We start from the raw sequence: 18,456 nt of genomic DNA, 5'->3' as shown, positions 1-18,456 counted from the left end.
TGACATTTTCACCCTGAACCTTTCAGGTGCATGTATTGTAAAATTGGGACAATACCGTGTAGAAGTTTAGAGTTGGTACTTCTGCACAAGAATCCTTTTTCCTAAAAAAAAACAACAGTTTTTATGTTCTGTCTTGAATATTTAGAGTGATTTAGGCTTATATTTCCTTAAATAATACAGTAAAAAGGGGAATTAAATTTTCAGACTCATAAATATAACTTTTTTTCCCTGTCGTCTTAACACAATTTAAGGTACTTGGACTATATTTAGTGCAAAGCTGTGGTATAAAGCATTAACGGCATTGTGTTTAATGTTCAGTAAATTATCTTCACGTGTTTATTGTTAAAGATAAAAGATTGCAGCAATGCTGGGAGTACATGCTCTACATACTCTAAAGCCAGAATTTGACACTGTTTTTGTTTTTTATCCTCAGAGAACATGACTACTGCAACATCACCTATCCTGCTGAAATGGGACCCGAAGAGTTTAGAGATAAGAACCCTTACAGTGGAACGGCTTCTGGAGCCATTGGTCACACAGGTAGGAGGATACTGTATAAACTAGAATCAGGTATCACAGTATAACCTGTTTAAATGCATGTTAGTTTCATTGCAAAGTGCTCTGTAAATGCTAAAAGCATTTTGGCAGACCAAGATGCTTACATACATTTAGAGGTTCAATCAATAATATCTATAATTAGTTGAAATCAGAAAAGATCAGTCAGTTTTGTCTGTTACTAATAGCCAATTATAGTAACTTACTTTATATATATTTGTTTGATTCTGTTTACATTGTACAGCATGTCAAGATAAATGATGATTATAGATGTTGATATTTTGTTGAAATATGCAATTTATCCTTGAACTTTTTATCTGTTGTTTAATTTGCGAAAATATGTAGATTATGCCAGTAGTATGTGGACTGTTGCAGTGTCAGTCAACACATCTGACTGAGGTAACGCAGTAAATTACTCCTGGTGCTGTAGTAGCAGCACCACTGAAGCATCTGCCCACGACTCCACTCCCACCCCACCCCACCCCCTCACTCCTACCCCACCCCACCCCACCCCACCCCCTCACTCCCACCCCTCCACTCCCACACCACCCCCTCACTCCACCCTACCCCCCACTCCCATTCCACCCCACCCCCTCACTCCCACCCCACCCCCTCACTCCACCCCACCCCTCCACACCCACCCCACCCCACCCCCTCACTCCCACCCCTCCACTCCCACCCCACCCCCTCACTCCACCCTACCTCCCACTCCCATTCCACCCCACCCCCTCACTCCCACCCCACCCCCTCATAACTAGACCAGACAGGCTACCACTTGCCAGTATAGTGTTGGCTTCATGCCTGCTAAATCCCCACGGGTGTATCTGCTAGAGCAAAGAGGTCCTAGCCTCTGCAAACATGAGTACCGAATTGTATCAGTCTAAGGCATGGCCAAGGTTTATGCTGTATTTGCAACCTTCCAAGCAATGTGCAATGGCATAGAACAGGCAAGTTTGTTTGTTGAGTCATCATGCTGGCTGAGTAACTACCAATGCTGACAGAGTGAATGACACAGTGGATAGAGACCATGGACAGCTCCTTCAGTGCATCAGAGAAGTGAAATCTGATTAATTCATCTGTACATAGACTAGCACTGGTAAAGTAGAGGTTTTTATAGTTTATGTTGCAGAATAAAAAAGGTTTCTGTAGTTTGTACTGTACAGTACTATATACTGTACTATATACTGTATAGCAAACTTAATACCGATCCACAAAAAAGGGAGACAAAACCGAACCAGGTAACTACAGACCAATAAGCCTGACTTCTATTATATGTAAACTTATGGAAACTATAATAAGATCCAAAATGGAAAATTACCTATATGGTAACAATATCCTGGGAGACAGACAGCATGGTTTTAGGAAAGAGAGATTGTGTCTGCTTGATTTTTTTGAGGATGCAACATCGACAATGGATAATTGCAAAGCATATGACATGGTTTATTTAGATTTCCAGAAAGCTTTTGACAAAGTCCTGCATAAAAGATTAATTCTCAAACTGAACGCAGTAGGGATTCAAGTAAATGCATGCACACGGATTAGAGAGTGGTTAACATGTAGAAAACAGAAAGTACTGATTAGAGGAGAAACCTCAAAATGGAGCAAGGTAACCAGTGGTGTACCACAGGGATCGGTATTAGGTCCTTTGCTATTCCTAATCTACATTAATGACTTAGATTTGGTATAGTAAGCAAACTTGTTAAATTTGCAGACAACATAAAAATAGGAGGAGTGGCAAACACTGTTGCAGCAGCAAAGGTCATTCAAAATGATCTAGACAGCATTCAGAACTGGGCAGACATATGGCAAATTGAAATTTAATATAGAAAAGTGTAAAGTATTGCATGCAGGCAATACAAATGTACATTATAAATATCATATGGGACATACTGAAATTGAAGAAGGGAACTATGAAAAAGACCTAGGAGTTTATGTTGACTCAGAAATGTCTTCATCTAGACAATGTGGGGAAGCTATAAAAAAAGGCCAACAAGATGCTTGGATATATTGTGAGAAGTGTTGAATTTAAATCAAGGGAAGTAATGTTAAAACTTTACAATGCATTAGTAAGACCTCACCTAGAATATTGTGTTCAGTTCTGGTCACCTCGTTACAAAAAGGATATTGCTGCTCTAGAAAGAGTGCAAAGAAGAGCAACCAGAATTATCCCAGGTTTAAAAGGCATGTCGTATGCAGACAGGCTAAAAGAATTGAATCTATTCAGTCTTGAACAAAGAAGACTACGCGGTGATCTGATTTAAACATTCAAAATCTTAAAAGGTATAAACAATGTCGACCCAGGGGACTTCTTTGACCTGAAAAAAGAAACAAGGACCAGGGGTCACAAATGGAAATAAGATAAAGGGTCTGGAACCAACTCCACAGTTGTTGAAGCTGAAACCCTCGGATCCTTCAAGAAGCTGCTTGATGAGATTCTGGGATCAATAAGCTACTAACAACCAAACGAACAATATGGGCTGAATGGTCTCCTCTCATTTGTAAACTTTCTTATGTTCTTCTTATGTTCTTATGTACTTAAACAAAGAATTTGAACACATTTTATATAAAAAATTTATTTTGTTTTCTCTAATTACATGCCATTCTTTATTGAGAAAAATCTAAACTGGATTTAGATAAAAGGATTACATGACGTTGAAATTAAATGGGGAGAAATGTTTAAGCAAATGTGTAGTTATAATTACTCTTGACTATTTTCGAAATGTTAGTTGAACTTTTGATTTTGTCTCTAGTTCGAGCTTCTTCTTTGTGAATTTGGTATCTGATGTACTATATAATCGGTTTACTACAGTTACGGTAGTTTACTTATTGTAAGATAAACTACAGTAGAAGAGAACATATTTAATGTGCAAAGGGGTTGATACAATAACACATGTAAAACTTATAGAACCTTAATAGTAATTCCAAGCTTTGACATCAGCAAACCGTTTAGTATTCAGGCATTATGTAAATCTGCTTCATGTCAGAAGAATGTTTCTTAAAAGACATCCAATGGGCAATCAAATGTTTCACAGAGGTGTTTTATCTTGATCAGTGTTAAAAACAATTGCTAGCAAAATGCTTTGATCACTGAAGTACCTTTTTCAAGTCTTAAGAAGAAAATCCTTTTGAAAGGTATTGTAACAAATCAGCTGGGTGACCCTAAGAGTCATTTGCATTCATACACAGTAAGTACTGTAGGCACGGATACTGTAGGCATGGATACTGTAGGCATGGATACTGTAGGCATGGATACTGTAGGCACTGACACTGTAGGCACGGATACTGTAGGCACGGATACTGTAGGCACTGACACTGTAGGCACGGATACTGTAGGCACGGATACTGTAGGCACTGACACTGTAGGCACGGATACTGTAGGCACTGACACTGTAGGCACGGATACTGTAGGCACGGACACTGTAGGCACGGATACTGTAGGCACGGATACTGTAGGCACTGACACTGTAGGCATTGATACTAGCACACACAGTATGGTATGATTGAAAACCAGGGGTGTATTACAATTTAAAGTATTGGACATTTACAGTAGTATTGATTGTTATGCTTTCTTGTTGTTATGTCAATGTGTGTACTGTTGCCTATGGCAGTTACACAGCCCCAGTCATTTATTACAGAGTAAAATGAAAATCATACTGCAGCTGGTCTCTTTGTACTGTACTGTACTGTAGCTCTCTGTGCACTGGCTGCTACAGTAGACGGTCAATGTCTCAGGTGATTGCTGTGTCTGGCAGTTACAGATGTTCTTTAGCTTCAGGTGACACCTGTCCCACATCAACAGCCTTTTCTTGGCAGATGCTGTTTTATTTGTTGCAGTTTAGGTCTACAGCTGTGGCCAAAGGTTTTACATCATCCTATAGAATTAACTAAAGTCAAATGAAACCTGCTGAATAATGTTACGTTAACATATGGAATTACAGTTTTACATCATCCTACAGAATTAACTAAAGTCGAATGAAACCTGCTGAATAATGTTACGTTAACATATTGAATTACATACCGCTTTTTAGTTTTCCTTATAATATTCCATATTTTTCCAATAACATCAAATAACATCTCATAAATAAAAAGTATATTCTGAGACCCATGGTTGCCTCCCTGCCAACAGTGAGAGAAACTTGACTTCCACCTTAGGTCATCTTCCTACATTTTTGCACTCCAGTCTCAGAATATCAGGGGAGTAAAATCAGTCAAAAATCTTGGTTAAAATCAAGCACTGTAGCATTTTGTGTGTGTTGCAAATATGCAACATCGGGTCATGAGTCAGTACTATGGATCATCATGCCTAACACTACAGTCATAGCATTTGCTGTCAGGTACATCAAATAAACATATAGTTACACTTCTATCATCTTACATTGATGCACAACCAGCTGATCAAAGTATGTACAGTAGGCAGGAGAAAAAAATAAATAGAGGTAAATTGCACGTGGGCATTGACTGTACCATTATAGCTAGCCAGCAGAATAAGGTCAGGGGTGGCATAGACATTCTAGACTAGTTCACTGTCAAGTACAGTATGTCAGATATAGTCCAAGTATAGGTATGTGGACATCTTTATGCACACTATGATCCTTGATGTTCCACCACAACCTCCCAAGCACAACCGAAAAGTTTGAAATTGGGCTAATATTCAATAAAATACTATAATTTGTCAATATTTGTAAATGAATCATCCTAGCTCTATTGATTCGTAGAGTGTTCATGTGTGCAGACAGATTTAGCAGTTTCACTTTGTGCAATATTTTTTCCCGTATTTGGAAATATGCTTGGGTATCACAGGGTTAAAAAAACAAAAAAAATATTTAGTAGACACTCAGATCGGAAGTGATTATCTCCAAGAATTTAAATGGCTTTTTTGCTGAGTACTGCATCTTTAATGTTCTGTCAGAGAAAGTGGCTCCTGCTACTGTATCTGAATGCAAATCGACACAAAAGGTCTTAGAAAGGTCAGGAGGTTTCATGCTTTTTATGTTCTGATTTACAGTACATTAACTCTATTCAATGTGAGAAAATGAGAAGGAAAAAAAGAAATCTGTGTAATTTTTGTATTTAACCAAGTGTTGCAGGCGTCAGAATAACTGTCATTTAATTGCTGTGTAGCTAATACCAATAACTGTCATTTAAATTGCTGTGTAGCTAATGCAAACGTAATACTGATCCACAAAAAGGGAAACAAAACCAATAAGCCTGACTTCTATTATATGTAAACTTATGGAAACTATAATAAGATCCAAAATCGAAAATTACCTATATGGTAAAAGTATCCTGGGAGACAGTCAGCATGGTTTTAGGAAAGGGAGATCGTGTCTGCTTGATTTTTTTGAGGATGCAACATCGACAATGGATAATTGCAAAGCATATGACATGGTTTATTTAGATTTCCAGAAAGCTTTTGACAAAGTCCTGCATAAAAGATTAATTCTCAAACTGAACGCAGTAGGGATTCAAGTAAATGCATGCACACGGATTAGAGAGTGGTTAACATGTAGAAAACAGAAAGTACTGATTAGAGGAGACACCTCAAAATGGAGCAAGGTAACCAGTGGTGTACCACAGGGATCAGTATTAGGTCCTCTGCTATTCCTAATCTACATTAATGACTTAGATTTGGTATAGTAAGCAAACTTGTTAAATTTGCAGACGACATAAAAATAGGAGGAGTGGCAAACACTGTTGCAGCAGCAAAGGTCATTCAAAATGATCTAGACAGCATTCAGAACTGGGCAGACACATGGCAAATGAAATTTAATAGAGAAAAGTGTAAAGTATTGCATGCAGGCAATGAAAATGTGCATTATAAATATCATATGGGAGATACTGAAATTGATGAAGGAATCTATGAAAAAGACCTAGGAGTTTATGTTGACTCAGAAATGTCTTCATCTAGACAGTGTGGGCAAGCTATAAAAAAGGCCAACAAGATGCTCAGATATATTGTGAGAAGTGTTGAATTTAAATCAAGGGATGCAATGTTAAAACTTTACAATGCATTAGTAAGACCTCATCTAGAATGTTGTTTCAAGTTTGGTCACCTCGTTACAAAAAGAATATTGCATTTTTCTGAGCCTGACATTCATTCCGTAGTTGAGCCTTCAGAATGCTCATTGACATTCAGGTTTAACTTACATTTACCAAAGGCCGTATTCAGCTCAGACTGACTGTGTAGATGTACAATGGACTCACAGAGCCCCACTGTCGAACAGGAATGAGGGAAGGTCATATCGTATGGCTGTAGTATTATTGTTTGGTGTTGACTCTATGTACAATTACTTTTACAGGAGGACCATTTGAAAGGGATACATTAAGTGGCCTTCCCCCTTTACTGTACACTTACTCTTCTGAATGCATGGTTCTGAAGCCAGTATGTCACGGCAGAGGGAGAAATGTAACAGTGATACTCAATGGCTTTTATAACAGTGACATGGCCTGGCCATGTTGATAGACAGTTGGTTTCTGCAGATTTTGCCTCCAGGGGACTGGATCTGAAATGGCTAATTCACCTAGCTATTGTTATCCGTGTGCTCTCATTCTCCATATCCATATCTCAATAGAATCACTGCCTGTAATACACAGAGGTTGAGGTACTAGATGTGATACAAATGATGTGAAGATATTTTGAGCTCTTCAGAGATAAGGCATCTCCATCCTAATTTGTTATTCTAATAGGATGCAATTATTGAACACGCGTTGATAAATTGCACCTGTTATTCTGGTTTTATTTTGCAACATCACCTCACATTTTCTCAGTCATATTTGTTTTTGTAGAGGTTACCGTACGGTATCAGGGACAATGGTTTATAAAGGGCAGCAGTGTGGAGTAGTGGTTAGGGCTCTGGACTCTTGACCGGAGGGTCGTTGGTTCAATACGAGATGGGGGACACTTCTGCTGTAGCCTTGAGCAAGGTACTTTACCTAGATTACTCCAGTAAAAACCCAACTGTATAAATGGGTAATTGTATTTAATTGTATTTAAAAATAATGTGATATCTTGTAACAATTGTAAGTCGCCCTGGATAAGGGGGTCTGCTAATAAAACTACTGCTATGCCCTGTGTGCTATACCATATAACAAAATTATCATGACTGTGTTGTCTGTTGTGTTGCTGTCTCAGCAATTATGATTAATTTGCTTCCTATTTATCAAACCTTGGGGGATTAAATCTATTGTGTCTGTTTATTATTATTAGGAATTGGAATTGAAACACTTAATTTGCTGAGTTTGTCCTTTTGAAAATCATTTTTTTGGGAAAGTAGGATCAAAACAAAGGGAGGTGCTCCTGAACCAACATTTCTTATTAGCCTGAATCAGAGAAAATGTTGAGAACAGCTAGTTCATAAAACAAAATAATAGGCTGATGATAAAAAAAAAACCCTAAAAAAACTTAAAAAGAAACTGCATTGTGAGTTCTCTGATATAGGGCAACATTCTCAAAAAGTAGTTGTAGTATTTCAGACTTGTTAATTTAATCCTGATTTGGTATTATCAGTACAGTATGTTGTTATAGGTACAGTGGAACGTCGCATAGCCAACCATCACATAACTGCCTTGATCAATGATCCGCCTTGCTAAATAAATAAATAAATAAATACATATTAAAAGTAGGTTAAGAGAGTAATGATATTGGCAGCAAATGCAGCTTCCGCAATGGAAACAGAAAGAAAATGTTCTAGCAATCAGCCTTTTGGTGCGTTCCCCTTTAAGAGAGGCGGGCTGTGTGCGTGTGTTAGTCAGCTGCGTGTAGCAGTGACGTTTCAATACACCAGTTGAGAAATCTTTTTTTTTGTGCAATGTGTTTATATGATGGAGCGCATGCTTGCAGATATTGGCAGCGTGTTGTTGTAGCTTTTAAATTCATTTGAATTAAACAAAGCAAGCTTCATAAACGCAATACTTACCGGCCATTAGTTTAAAATAGCCGAAGCAATATTCAAACCGAGCTGCTTATCGGCTGTTGGCAATATCAAGAAAGGACGCATGACAGAGATATTAAGAAAGCAGAGCCAGGGAAGCAGGGACTTCTAGAGTTAAGAAAGAAGCCATCAGTTGCAGGTTACTGTACATGTATCGTTTGTTTTGTATTATTTTTTTTTAAAGCTTTGTGTGGAGATGGCTTCTAGCAAACCGCATAGCAGCACTGTGTATTTGTAGTCTAATTAATCTTATTTACATTTGCTTACTTTTAAAGGAAAACATGTCCCCATGTTTAAAGTAGTTTGCGTGTTGTTTTTATTCACTAACCTATTTATGGATGTGTAAATGCTTTTTCTATAGATGTTCGCAAATCTGACTTTTTCACATATCCGCCTATACCCCAGTCCACAGGGGGTCAGATATGTGACGTTGTACTGTAATCATAACGTAAAAAAATACTCAATTTATCACTAATGAAATGTTGGTATTTTATCGTTGATAGATGAAGGAGAGAGATGAAATGTGATACCTTTTATAGGACTAACTAAACAAAATTGATCAAAAGCTTTTAAGACCTCAAAGGTTTCTTATTCAGGTGTAAGTAGGAAAGAGATTGTTAATATTGTAGCATTTAGCAGGAAAGGAAAGAAATGGAGGCACTTATCATTTTTAACTCGTAACCATTTATTAAGAAGATACCAGTTTAGCTGCCGGCTTTGAGTCCACTGCTCTGAAAGCAACACTGCGTACAAAATAAACCCAAAACACAGCCCCAATTGGCGGGGCCCGTCTTCTTTTAAACCTTCAGCCCCGCCCTTTACCCAAATTAACTGGTCGAGCCTGATAAGCCTATTGGCTGTCCTTTTTAGTACCAATGAACACTGTATAAACCAGCCAATCAGGTGCAGCGGTCTCACTGGCACTGCTCAAGACAGTAAACAGAACACATTGCATTGCATTGCAGGATCGCTACATTATTTTATCGAAATTTTGAACTACTGAATAAGTTTGTAAAAAAGTGCAATTCATAGCGCCTATATTATTTTAATATAATTTCACACTATCATTTAAAAAAAAAAAAGTATATAATTGGTGCTGCTAGAATCTATGGGTCAATTGCAACAAAGCTAGTACGATACTTTCCTGAGGATCATCCCCAGCTGCGGATTAAGTTAGTTCCAATTGCAACGAACAAACGAGTTGGGGATCAGCTGATCCTCAGGTTTAATATGCAGAAGAGAATCAAGACTATCTCCAAACTTCACATGCTCACAAACCAATTGATTCCAGTTCGTTACAGTTCAAAGGATTTATGTGATTAAGCATATTTTTTTTCTGCAAAAAAATAAACAATAAAAAAAACATACATATCATCTCATGTCTACATGTATTGCAATTTACATGTATTCTATACAAAACATTCCAATAGTGAAAGATTGAGCGTGCTGGCAGGTTATCAAAATAATAATTAAGAGTACAACTAAATATTCTACAAATTATCTTGCAGTACTATTTACTGTAGCTTAGTGCACTGTAGATCATATAGTCTTTGTCATCACAAATGTATTGCAAATTATATATTTTAACAGAAAACTAAATTGAATTAAATCTAATCTAATTTGTATAGCTTTGCCTGGTGATAACGATCTAGCTAACACTTTGAATACGCCAGGCACTCATGATTTAATTAGCCCATCTAGTGGGGGAAGGTTTTTTTTAGCAAAAACAATGTAGTTTAAATCAGCTTAAAGAACATAAGAGATTTTAAACAATTTTACATCGTCTTGATTTAAAATCACTATGAGTACAAGATGCAAACGTTTTTATTCTCAAATCGCCTAACAAGTGCAGAATAACCCAGGTAATAAATCCCAAAGAAAACAAAACTGTTTGCAGTCTCTAGCCAACTATACTGACATATTTGGTGTCTAAAGAAATGTAATTTCTTATGGTAAAAATAATGGGAATTCAGAATAAAATGATTTTGCAAAAGTTATGTATGTTTAAAAGTTTCCCTTTTCTAAATTATGATAATGAACTCATCAGGCAAGAAAAGGAGGGGGGCGAACAATCATGATTGCCAAGCCCCATCCAGACAGGAACTAGCCAATCAGAACGCAGCGGGAAATTTAAACACTCTCTTTGTCTGAAAAGTATAAAGCCCACCGTCAAAATTACAATCGCTCTCTCGGATTGAAAAAAAAAAGAAAACTACAAGACTGCACCTGGAACCCTCGACTCTCAGCATTAATCCATCACGATTAGAGGCCCAGACGCTAGGAGAGACACAAGGTAACTGCACGCTGAAACTCGACTGTTTTCCAGACTAGGTATAACTCTCAATTATCTATTCAGGTTCTGTGCGATTCCTTGTTGTAGTGTCAGTATGTACTAATATGTACTTGTCAAATTGTTGTTTGAAACCTTAGTTCTTATTGTAATGTTTTAATGTGATGTTAAATGTGTCATGGTTTTTGTGTGATTTCCAAACGTAGTTTTGATTGCATGCTTAATAAACACCATCTTTCTAAGAAGGCATTCTTTGTACTAAATCATTCACTAATGTTAAACAACCTCAATTTATGAACTTTGAACAGTATGGAATGTGAGTAATTGTTGGTAGTTTATGGTAACGTGAAATCTCTATCGTTTTCAGAGACCGATATTGAAAAAGGTTTATATGTTGAAATACATGTAAATGTTATCTTTGTTAAGGTAATACTAGAACCCCAATAAACATGAGCCCCCTTGATTTATTGCTTTTAACTATATGAATAATGTACAATAGTACTTATAGCACCCTCTAAACTGATCAAAATAACATGTGATGGTAATTTAAACTGTTTAAGGTAAATAATAACACATATTGGTATATTTTTAGTAAAATGTTTAGGTTGAGCTCTCTATAGATTTTTCTACACTGTACTGCAGGCAATTCAGGAGTGGGGAGGAGGCGAGGCTGTGTAGCGCAATTCCCTCACGTCCCTGGTCCCTGGTGGAAACCTCTCCATCTGCCGCTCATCCACTGAGGCAGCGTTAGCATCTGTACCAGAAGGGGAACGGGCTCACACATCTTCAGAACCAAGAACTATGTCTTTCAGAAAGAGATTTCGCAAGTGTAATACCAATGAAGCCTTTATTGAAAATCAAACAATTATACAGGTCCATCATACACAAAACAGTGCAGTACGGTCACAATCGAATAGTGACCAGATGACAAATTTATCAAGTTGATAGTGACACTTCTGTATCTGAAAAATAGCACATTTTAAAAAAGAAATCACTACAAAATCAGGAAGCAAGAGAGCAAGCAACAGTTACACAATGAGAAGATACAACTGATAAAACTAAAGCAGAAAGCTTTCAAATTATCAGGCTAAATTACAATATCTTGGGACACAAAAGATGTTCACGTTCTGAGGGCGTGTGAGCGTCCTCCGATCTCACAACCCTAAAGCCAGAATTACTTTTACACCGAGCAATCCAGATCTGCGCATCATGTGTGCTGCCTCATTGCTCCTCTTTATTGGGCATGACAACATAGCGGTCATGAAGTGCTGCTATGAGCGTCGAGATCCTGTGAACAACACAGCAAACAGTGCTTTCTTGGATGTTAATCAGATCCCCCCAGCATGCAAGAAGGATCCTGTGGCATAAAATCGCAGAGTTATTAAAATCTGAAGCACGGGGTCAATAGGATGTCCTCCTTTTCCTCTAGTGTGCAGCCGGGGTTCCAGCAACTCTTATCAGTCTTCTGACTGCCGCCTTGGATGAACAATATCGCCTTTTAAACTCCTGTTCATTGTATGTAACAAATGGATCTTGTAAACAGCGATAATATCTGGATATCATTTGGGCAGACCGTAGTCTTGAAGCATACAAAACGTAACTGTAGTCACGTAACATCTTTGCTCGAGGCACACTTATAAAGGAGACAGCTTAATATCCACCTCCATGATTTCAATTTAGTGACCTTGGAGTGACTAATAAAAGAGTATATTTCATGCCTTATTAAAAATTGAAAGCTCTGCTAAATGTTAGAAAAATATTCTGTATTCTATACATTTGATATCACTTTTATTAATGGTTTCATTTCAGAAAACTTTAATGAGGTTTCTCATTTTAACTTGAGTTAGTATTGTAACTACCTAGTCTATCTACCTAGTCTAAAGAGTTTGATGGTTTAATTTAGTACTGTATATCAGGAACATCTGGGGGGCAGCAGTCATCATCTGGAGTTTGTTGCAATTGGGAAATTTTTTTATACACACCTGGGGGCTATCTGGAAGTTCTTGGTTTGTTGCAATTGGTGCTAACTAGCGTACTAGTTTAGTCTAGTCCTGAAGTACTAACCACGGGATCATCCACAGCGTTTTACAGGACTGTCAGTGTCTACTTGGCAGAGGCCAAAGACAAGAAACTGTTGGAGTTTCACATTTGATTGAGGTGCATTGGCTGGAGCGCTGTAAGCTTGCATAGTTGGTCCTGTTTTCTTCATTCTATTCAGATTTCTCTCCAATTGTGATGTTAGATCTACTGTCCTATTTTCCAGTTAAGTTGTTGATGTTGTGTGTAATGCTGTTCTGCCCCGTTGTCATAGAAACTGTGGTAACCAGCCCACTAGATAGTTGAAGGCCATAATATGTTTTTTTATCCAAACAAATCAAGTTCATGTATAATAATGGTCTGTTTTTATATTACAATAGTCTGAAATCTCTGATAGAAAAGCCCTGGAACCAAAAAAAAAAAAAAAAATCAACAATGTGTTTGCTGAAATAAAAATGACATATTTGTAAACTGAACTGAATAGCAGTTTGAGGTACATTAATATTTGGGAGAAACTTAAAATAAAATCGACTAAGAGAGGTTCAGTCTCAAGCACGGTATTTTTTGTAAACCTTACAAGAGCCCATTATTTACTTTCTGTATACTCTCTTGACGTTTTGTAAGTTTCTTAGCAGAATAGAATCAAAGCTCCTAGTACTGGGTATTTCTAAAGGTAATTATATTTCTTCATAGCGTTTGTGCTGATGTCACTTGACATAAAGGTCCATGCTGTTTCAATTCGTTTTTGCTGCAGCTTGCTTCAGCCTTCCCTAGCTACCTCATTTACTAGCTGTACTTGACTCAACAGGACCCCTAGGTAGTTCAGTAAACATACAGTATGGCGACAGATTTGAGAGATGATATTCTCCTGCTGTAGACACTGAAACTTTTACACGACTGCTATGTTTTTTTTTTTATTACAGTTCTTAAAAACTCAATTAATATGAATGCCCAAGACGCAAATCTTCTGAAAGTACAACTATCATGTATTTATATTAGTATTTAATATCTGTTTTCTTTTTAAAAGTCCTTTTGTCTGACTCAACCCTGCCATCTTTTATCCACATGTGTTTTGGTCTTGGTGTTGGGTCCCTGCCACCTTTTATCCACATGTGTTTTGGTCTTGCTCAACTCTACAGCCCTCTTCCGCCCTCTTGGTTGGCTGTTTTTATTTCTGGCTCCACTCTTCAGTGGTCTGCAAACAACCAATTGGGGATCACGCTAAGGCAGGTGTTCCTTTCTGTTTCTCGGGCTATAAACCCATTTTATAAACCCTATGCTTTATTCACCAAGTATCCCATCCTCATCATTGCACCATCACAGTGGAAAAAAAAAACAACAACAACAAAAAACACCTCTGATTCAACAGTGTGGGTCCATTTGTGATGTGTTAATATTATTATTATTATTATTATTATTATTATTATTATTATTATTATTATTATTATTATTATTATTTATTTCTTAGCAGATGCCCTTATCCAGGGTGACTTACAATCGCAGGCAAATACATTTCAAGTATTACAGTACAAGTAATAATACAATTAAGAGCAAGATAAATACAATGACTTTGGTTCAAGCAAGTACAAGTGTGACAAAATACAATTCAATAATACAGCAGATAACAGTGTCAGTGTGTGACGGTGTAGTGGGTGTGGAGGTGGAACACACGTCACAGAGTCACTTTATAGAGGTGAAAAAACTCTACCACAATGGTAGAGGGTGAATTTTATTAAAAGGGAAACACAGTCCAAAACAAAAGTACAAATCATAAGTCCCAATAAAGCACGTCCATCTCGGCTCTTTGGGTGAACTTGTGGGGTAGTGAAAAGTGCAGGTGCTCAGGTGCTGAAGTGTCCAGTTCAGTTGTGCGGGCCATGTGATGTCCAAGGTGACGAGTGCTGGCAGTAGTGCGGCAGCTCCTTGGCGTCTGACCCCGGTCCTGAGAATAAATAAATCACAAACACATAGACCACCAACAAACAAAACAAACACACAGCTCAGCAACACAGGCTTACTATTACCTCAAAGGCCCCACACTTACAGAATGACAGCCCTTATATACTAGGAGACTCCACCCCATGATCAGCGCGACTCAGCACACCTGCCAGTTGTCTAATGCAGCACAGCTGATCACAGTAATCTTGTCCCCTAATATGGTCATTCTGCCCTGCACCAAGATGGCCGACTTCCTTTTCCGCCCCTCTCTCCAAGCCGGCCCGTCTCTGAACAGGCGTGCAAGTACCTCTGCTTAGCGCCCTCTTGGGTCGGGAGGGAGATTTGCAGCTCAGATCCTCACGCTCCCTGTCACACAGTGATAGTTACATCAGGATATGATTAAATACAAAATACTACAGATTAAACACTTGATTAAACAAAATACACAGATTAAACAGTACTCTGAAGTACAGGATTAATGCAGTAAAATAGGGGGCAGATAAGAGCAAATAAAGCGCATTTAAGGAAGGGTGATAAGTGTCCCAGGGGAAAAACAGAGGAGTTCTACAGGTGCTGTCTGAAGAGGTGAGTCTTAAGGAGGCGCCGGAATGTGGTCAGGGACTGGGCAGTCCTGACATCTGTAGGAAGGTCATTCCACCACTGCGGAGCGAGGGTGGAGAAGGAGCGGGCTCTGGAGGCAGGGGAGCGTAAAGGAGGTACAGCCAGTCTTCTAGTGCAGGCGGAGCGGAGAGGTCGAGTGGGGGTGTAGGGAGAGATGAGGGTCTGGAGGTAGCTGGGTGCAGTCTGGTCAAGGCCTCTGTAGGCTAGTACAAGAGTCTTGAATTGGATGCGAGCGGTGATGGGGAGCAAGTGGAGTGAGCGGAGCAGTGGAGTTGCGTGGGAGAAGCAAGGCAGAGAGAACACCAGGCGGGCAGCAGAGTTCTGGATGAGCTGGAGCGGACGGGTGGCGGACGCAGGGAGGCCAGCCAGGAGGGAGTTGCAGTAGTCTAGGCGAGAGAGTACCAAGGCCTGGACCAGGAGCTGGGTGGCATAGTTGGTGAGGAAGGGTCGGATTCTTCAGATGTTGCTCAGGAAGAATCAGCAAGTGCGTGCCAGAGTGGAGATGTGCTGGGAATAAGAGAGGCAGTGGTCCAGGGTGACTCCGAGGTTCTTAGCGGAGGAAGAGGGAGAGTGTGGTAGATTCCAGAGGATCAGAGATAGAGATAAGAGGAGGGGGAGGAGGAGGAGGAGGGAAAGAAAAGGAGGTCAGATTTAGAAAGGTTGAGTTTGAGGTAATGCGAGTGCATCCAGGAGGAAATAGCAGACAGACAGGTAGAGATACGGGAGGGGATGGTGGAGTCAGAGGTGGGGAAGGAGAAGAAAATCTGAGCATCATCAGCATAGAAATTGTATTAGAAACCAAAGGATGCGATGAGGGGGCCCAGGGAGCGGGTGTAGAGAGAGAACAGGAGAGGACCCAAGACTGACCCTTGGGGGACTCCTGTTAAGAGTGGGTGAGGTGTGGAGGTTGCTCCACGCCAGGTTACCTGGTAAGTGCGGTTGGAGAGGTAGGAGGAGAACCGGGCCAGAGCAGTGCCCAGGTCAGCGAGAGATGATAGTAGAATAGAGTGATCAACAGTGTCAAAGGCAGCAGAGAGGTCGAGGAGAATTAGGACAGAGGAGAGAGAGGCAGCTCGGGCAGACTTAAGTGAGTTGGTGTCAGACAGGAGGGCGGTTTCAGTGGAGTGAGCAGAGCGGAAGCCAGATTGGAGATGGTCGAGCAGAGAGTGGTTGGACAGGAAAGCAGAGAGCTGGCGGTGTACAGTCCGCTCGAGGGTTTTGGAGAGGAAGGGTAGGAGGGAGACAGGACGGTAGCTCTGGAGGGAGGTGGGGTCGAGGGTAGGTTTTCTGAGGAGGGGAGTGATAGAGGCTTTTTTGAAAGCAGAGGGAAAGAGGCCAAAAAGGAGAGAGGTGTTGAGAAGGGAGGAGATGAAGGGAAGTAGAGCAGGAGGTCCAGGGCACACGTGCTGGGTTTGTGACCCTGGAGCAGGGAGGAGAGGTCAGAGTCTGAGAGGGGCGAGAAGGTGGAGATGGAGGGTGAGTTAGTAGGGGATGTAGTGGGTGTAGGGGTTGGAGCAGGAGGGGGTGCGGGGGAGGGAGAGGTGTTAAAGAGTTTGCGGATGTCTGAGATTTTAGAAGAGAAGAAGGAGGCAAAGTCATCAGGGTCAGCTTTGTGGGTAGGAGGGGATGGAGAGAGACAGAAGTCGAAGGAGTGAAGGAGAGGGAGGAATCCAGCAGAGTGGCTGGGATTGGAGAGATGGATGTTGAAGTCACCTAACAGGACAGTTGGGGTAGACAGAGAGGGGAGGGAGGAGAGTAGATAGGAGTAGTAGATAGTAGACAATGTGAAGCCAATTGCTTTTTAAGGCATGGTTCATTGTTTTGTATTGTTTTATTACTTCCCCCCAATAGAACTGACAGTGACAATAGCCCCTCACATGACTGCAGCCTGCTCTTACACTGTCATCTCCTCCCTGATAACAGAAAACCGCTGTTTTCAAACAAGCCAGTAATTACCAATACAGCGCCACTATGAACGGCCCAATTATAAAGATTTAACACTATTCTAATCTAACTTCCCCCATACTGTAAAAGAGATGATGTGCACTCTTCTTATCAACATTACAGACTAAATACTGTTCTATCTAATGAGCTGTTCAGGAATTGAGCAAGCACCCAAATGGTTTTGCAATTAAACGGTCACAGGGCAGCAGCATGAATCTCATTGATACTTTAAAGTACTAATTACTACCAAACTAAATCAGTGCACAGGGCAGAATATCTTTGGGGGGAACAAATTAGCACAAGTGCATAGGGATGGGGATTTTAAATGTTTAAACGTATAAACTAAAGAAGTGGTAAAACGTTTAATAATATGCTCGACGTATAACCGGTCACGTGGCAAATGTCACCAAACGCATATTTGTTTATGCATTAATTTTAGAATTTTATCTTCAGTAGTTTGTCGCTCTAGTGCCACAGTAAGGGCAGATATTATAAAAAGGAAGGGGTTTGGCAATTGCCTCCAAGTAGCTTTTCTAATTGGTGCAACAGAAAGATTGACACTGGGGTGGGTTTTATTCTTGGTCATCTGGTCGATCACTTCATTGATGCACTGTGTGTGTTTATGTCTGTAGTAGGTGTGTTATTGGGATCAATTCCACGGCGAGGTAATAACGTTAATGACAACTGTTTTTTCTGAGTTTGTACTATATTTAAAATGGCATCTCTAAACAAAGTAAGCAACATTCTCTTTAAAATTCCAAAATATTGTGCTATTTTATCCCTGGTAATTACCTTTTCCAGAAGTGAAAGTATTAACAACTTTTTTTCAATTGTAAACACAACTCGCTTTCGCTAGCCATTTTGCATTAGCGCTGTACAATGGGTGATGTGGGTCTCTTTTTTTTAATTAATTTTAATTTAAGCCATATAATTTTGGGCAAAGTTACTTATAAAAAGAAAAAAAAACTGCAAACGAAACGTAATAGGTTCCTGTTTTTTGTTGTTAAATGAACCTTTAAGATTCTAAAAACATTATACTATCCGAAAATATGTTCAATATGTATATAATATATAATTATATCTTCACTAGCATCTTTAATTATAACCATAAATATAAACATTTCAATATATACTTTGATG

At 39.4% G+C, this 18,456-nt stretch overlaps 1 protein-coding gene across 4 annotated transcripts in view; it reads left to right on the top strand.

Moving 5' to 3' along the window:
* Positions 1-18,456, top strand: part of LOC117421126 (catenin alpha-2-like) — a 502,927-nt gene that overhangs the window by 23,375 nt on the left and 461,096 nt on the right. For all 4 annotated transcript variants that reach the window (XM_059034144.1, XM_034035092.3, XM_034035091.3 and 1 more), the window contains exon 2: positions 434-540. In XM_059034144.1, the coding sequence (XP_058890127.1) occupies positions 439-540 (102 nt within the window). In that variant the 5' untranslated portion in view covers positions 434-438. The remainder of the gene's footprint in view (positions 1-433; positions 541-18,456) is intronic.

Source organism: Acipenser ruthenus, chromosome 1 (assembly GCF_902713425.1).
Source record: "Acipenser ruthenus chromosome 1, fAciRut3.2 maternal haplotype, whole genome shotgun sequence".
NCBI lineage: Eukaryota > Metazoa > Chordata > Actinopteri > Acipenseriformes > Acipenseridae > Acipenser > Acipenser ruthenus.
The sequence above is the reverse complement of the archived record's forward strand: the minus strand, read 5'-3'. Positions and strand labels throughout refer to the sequence as shown.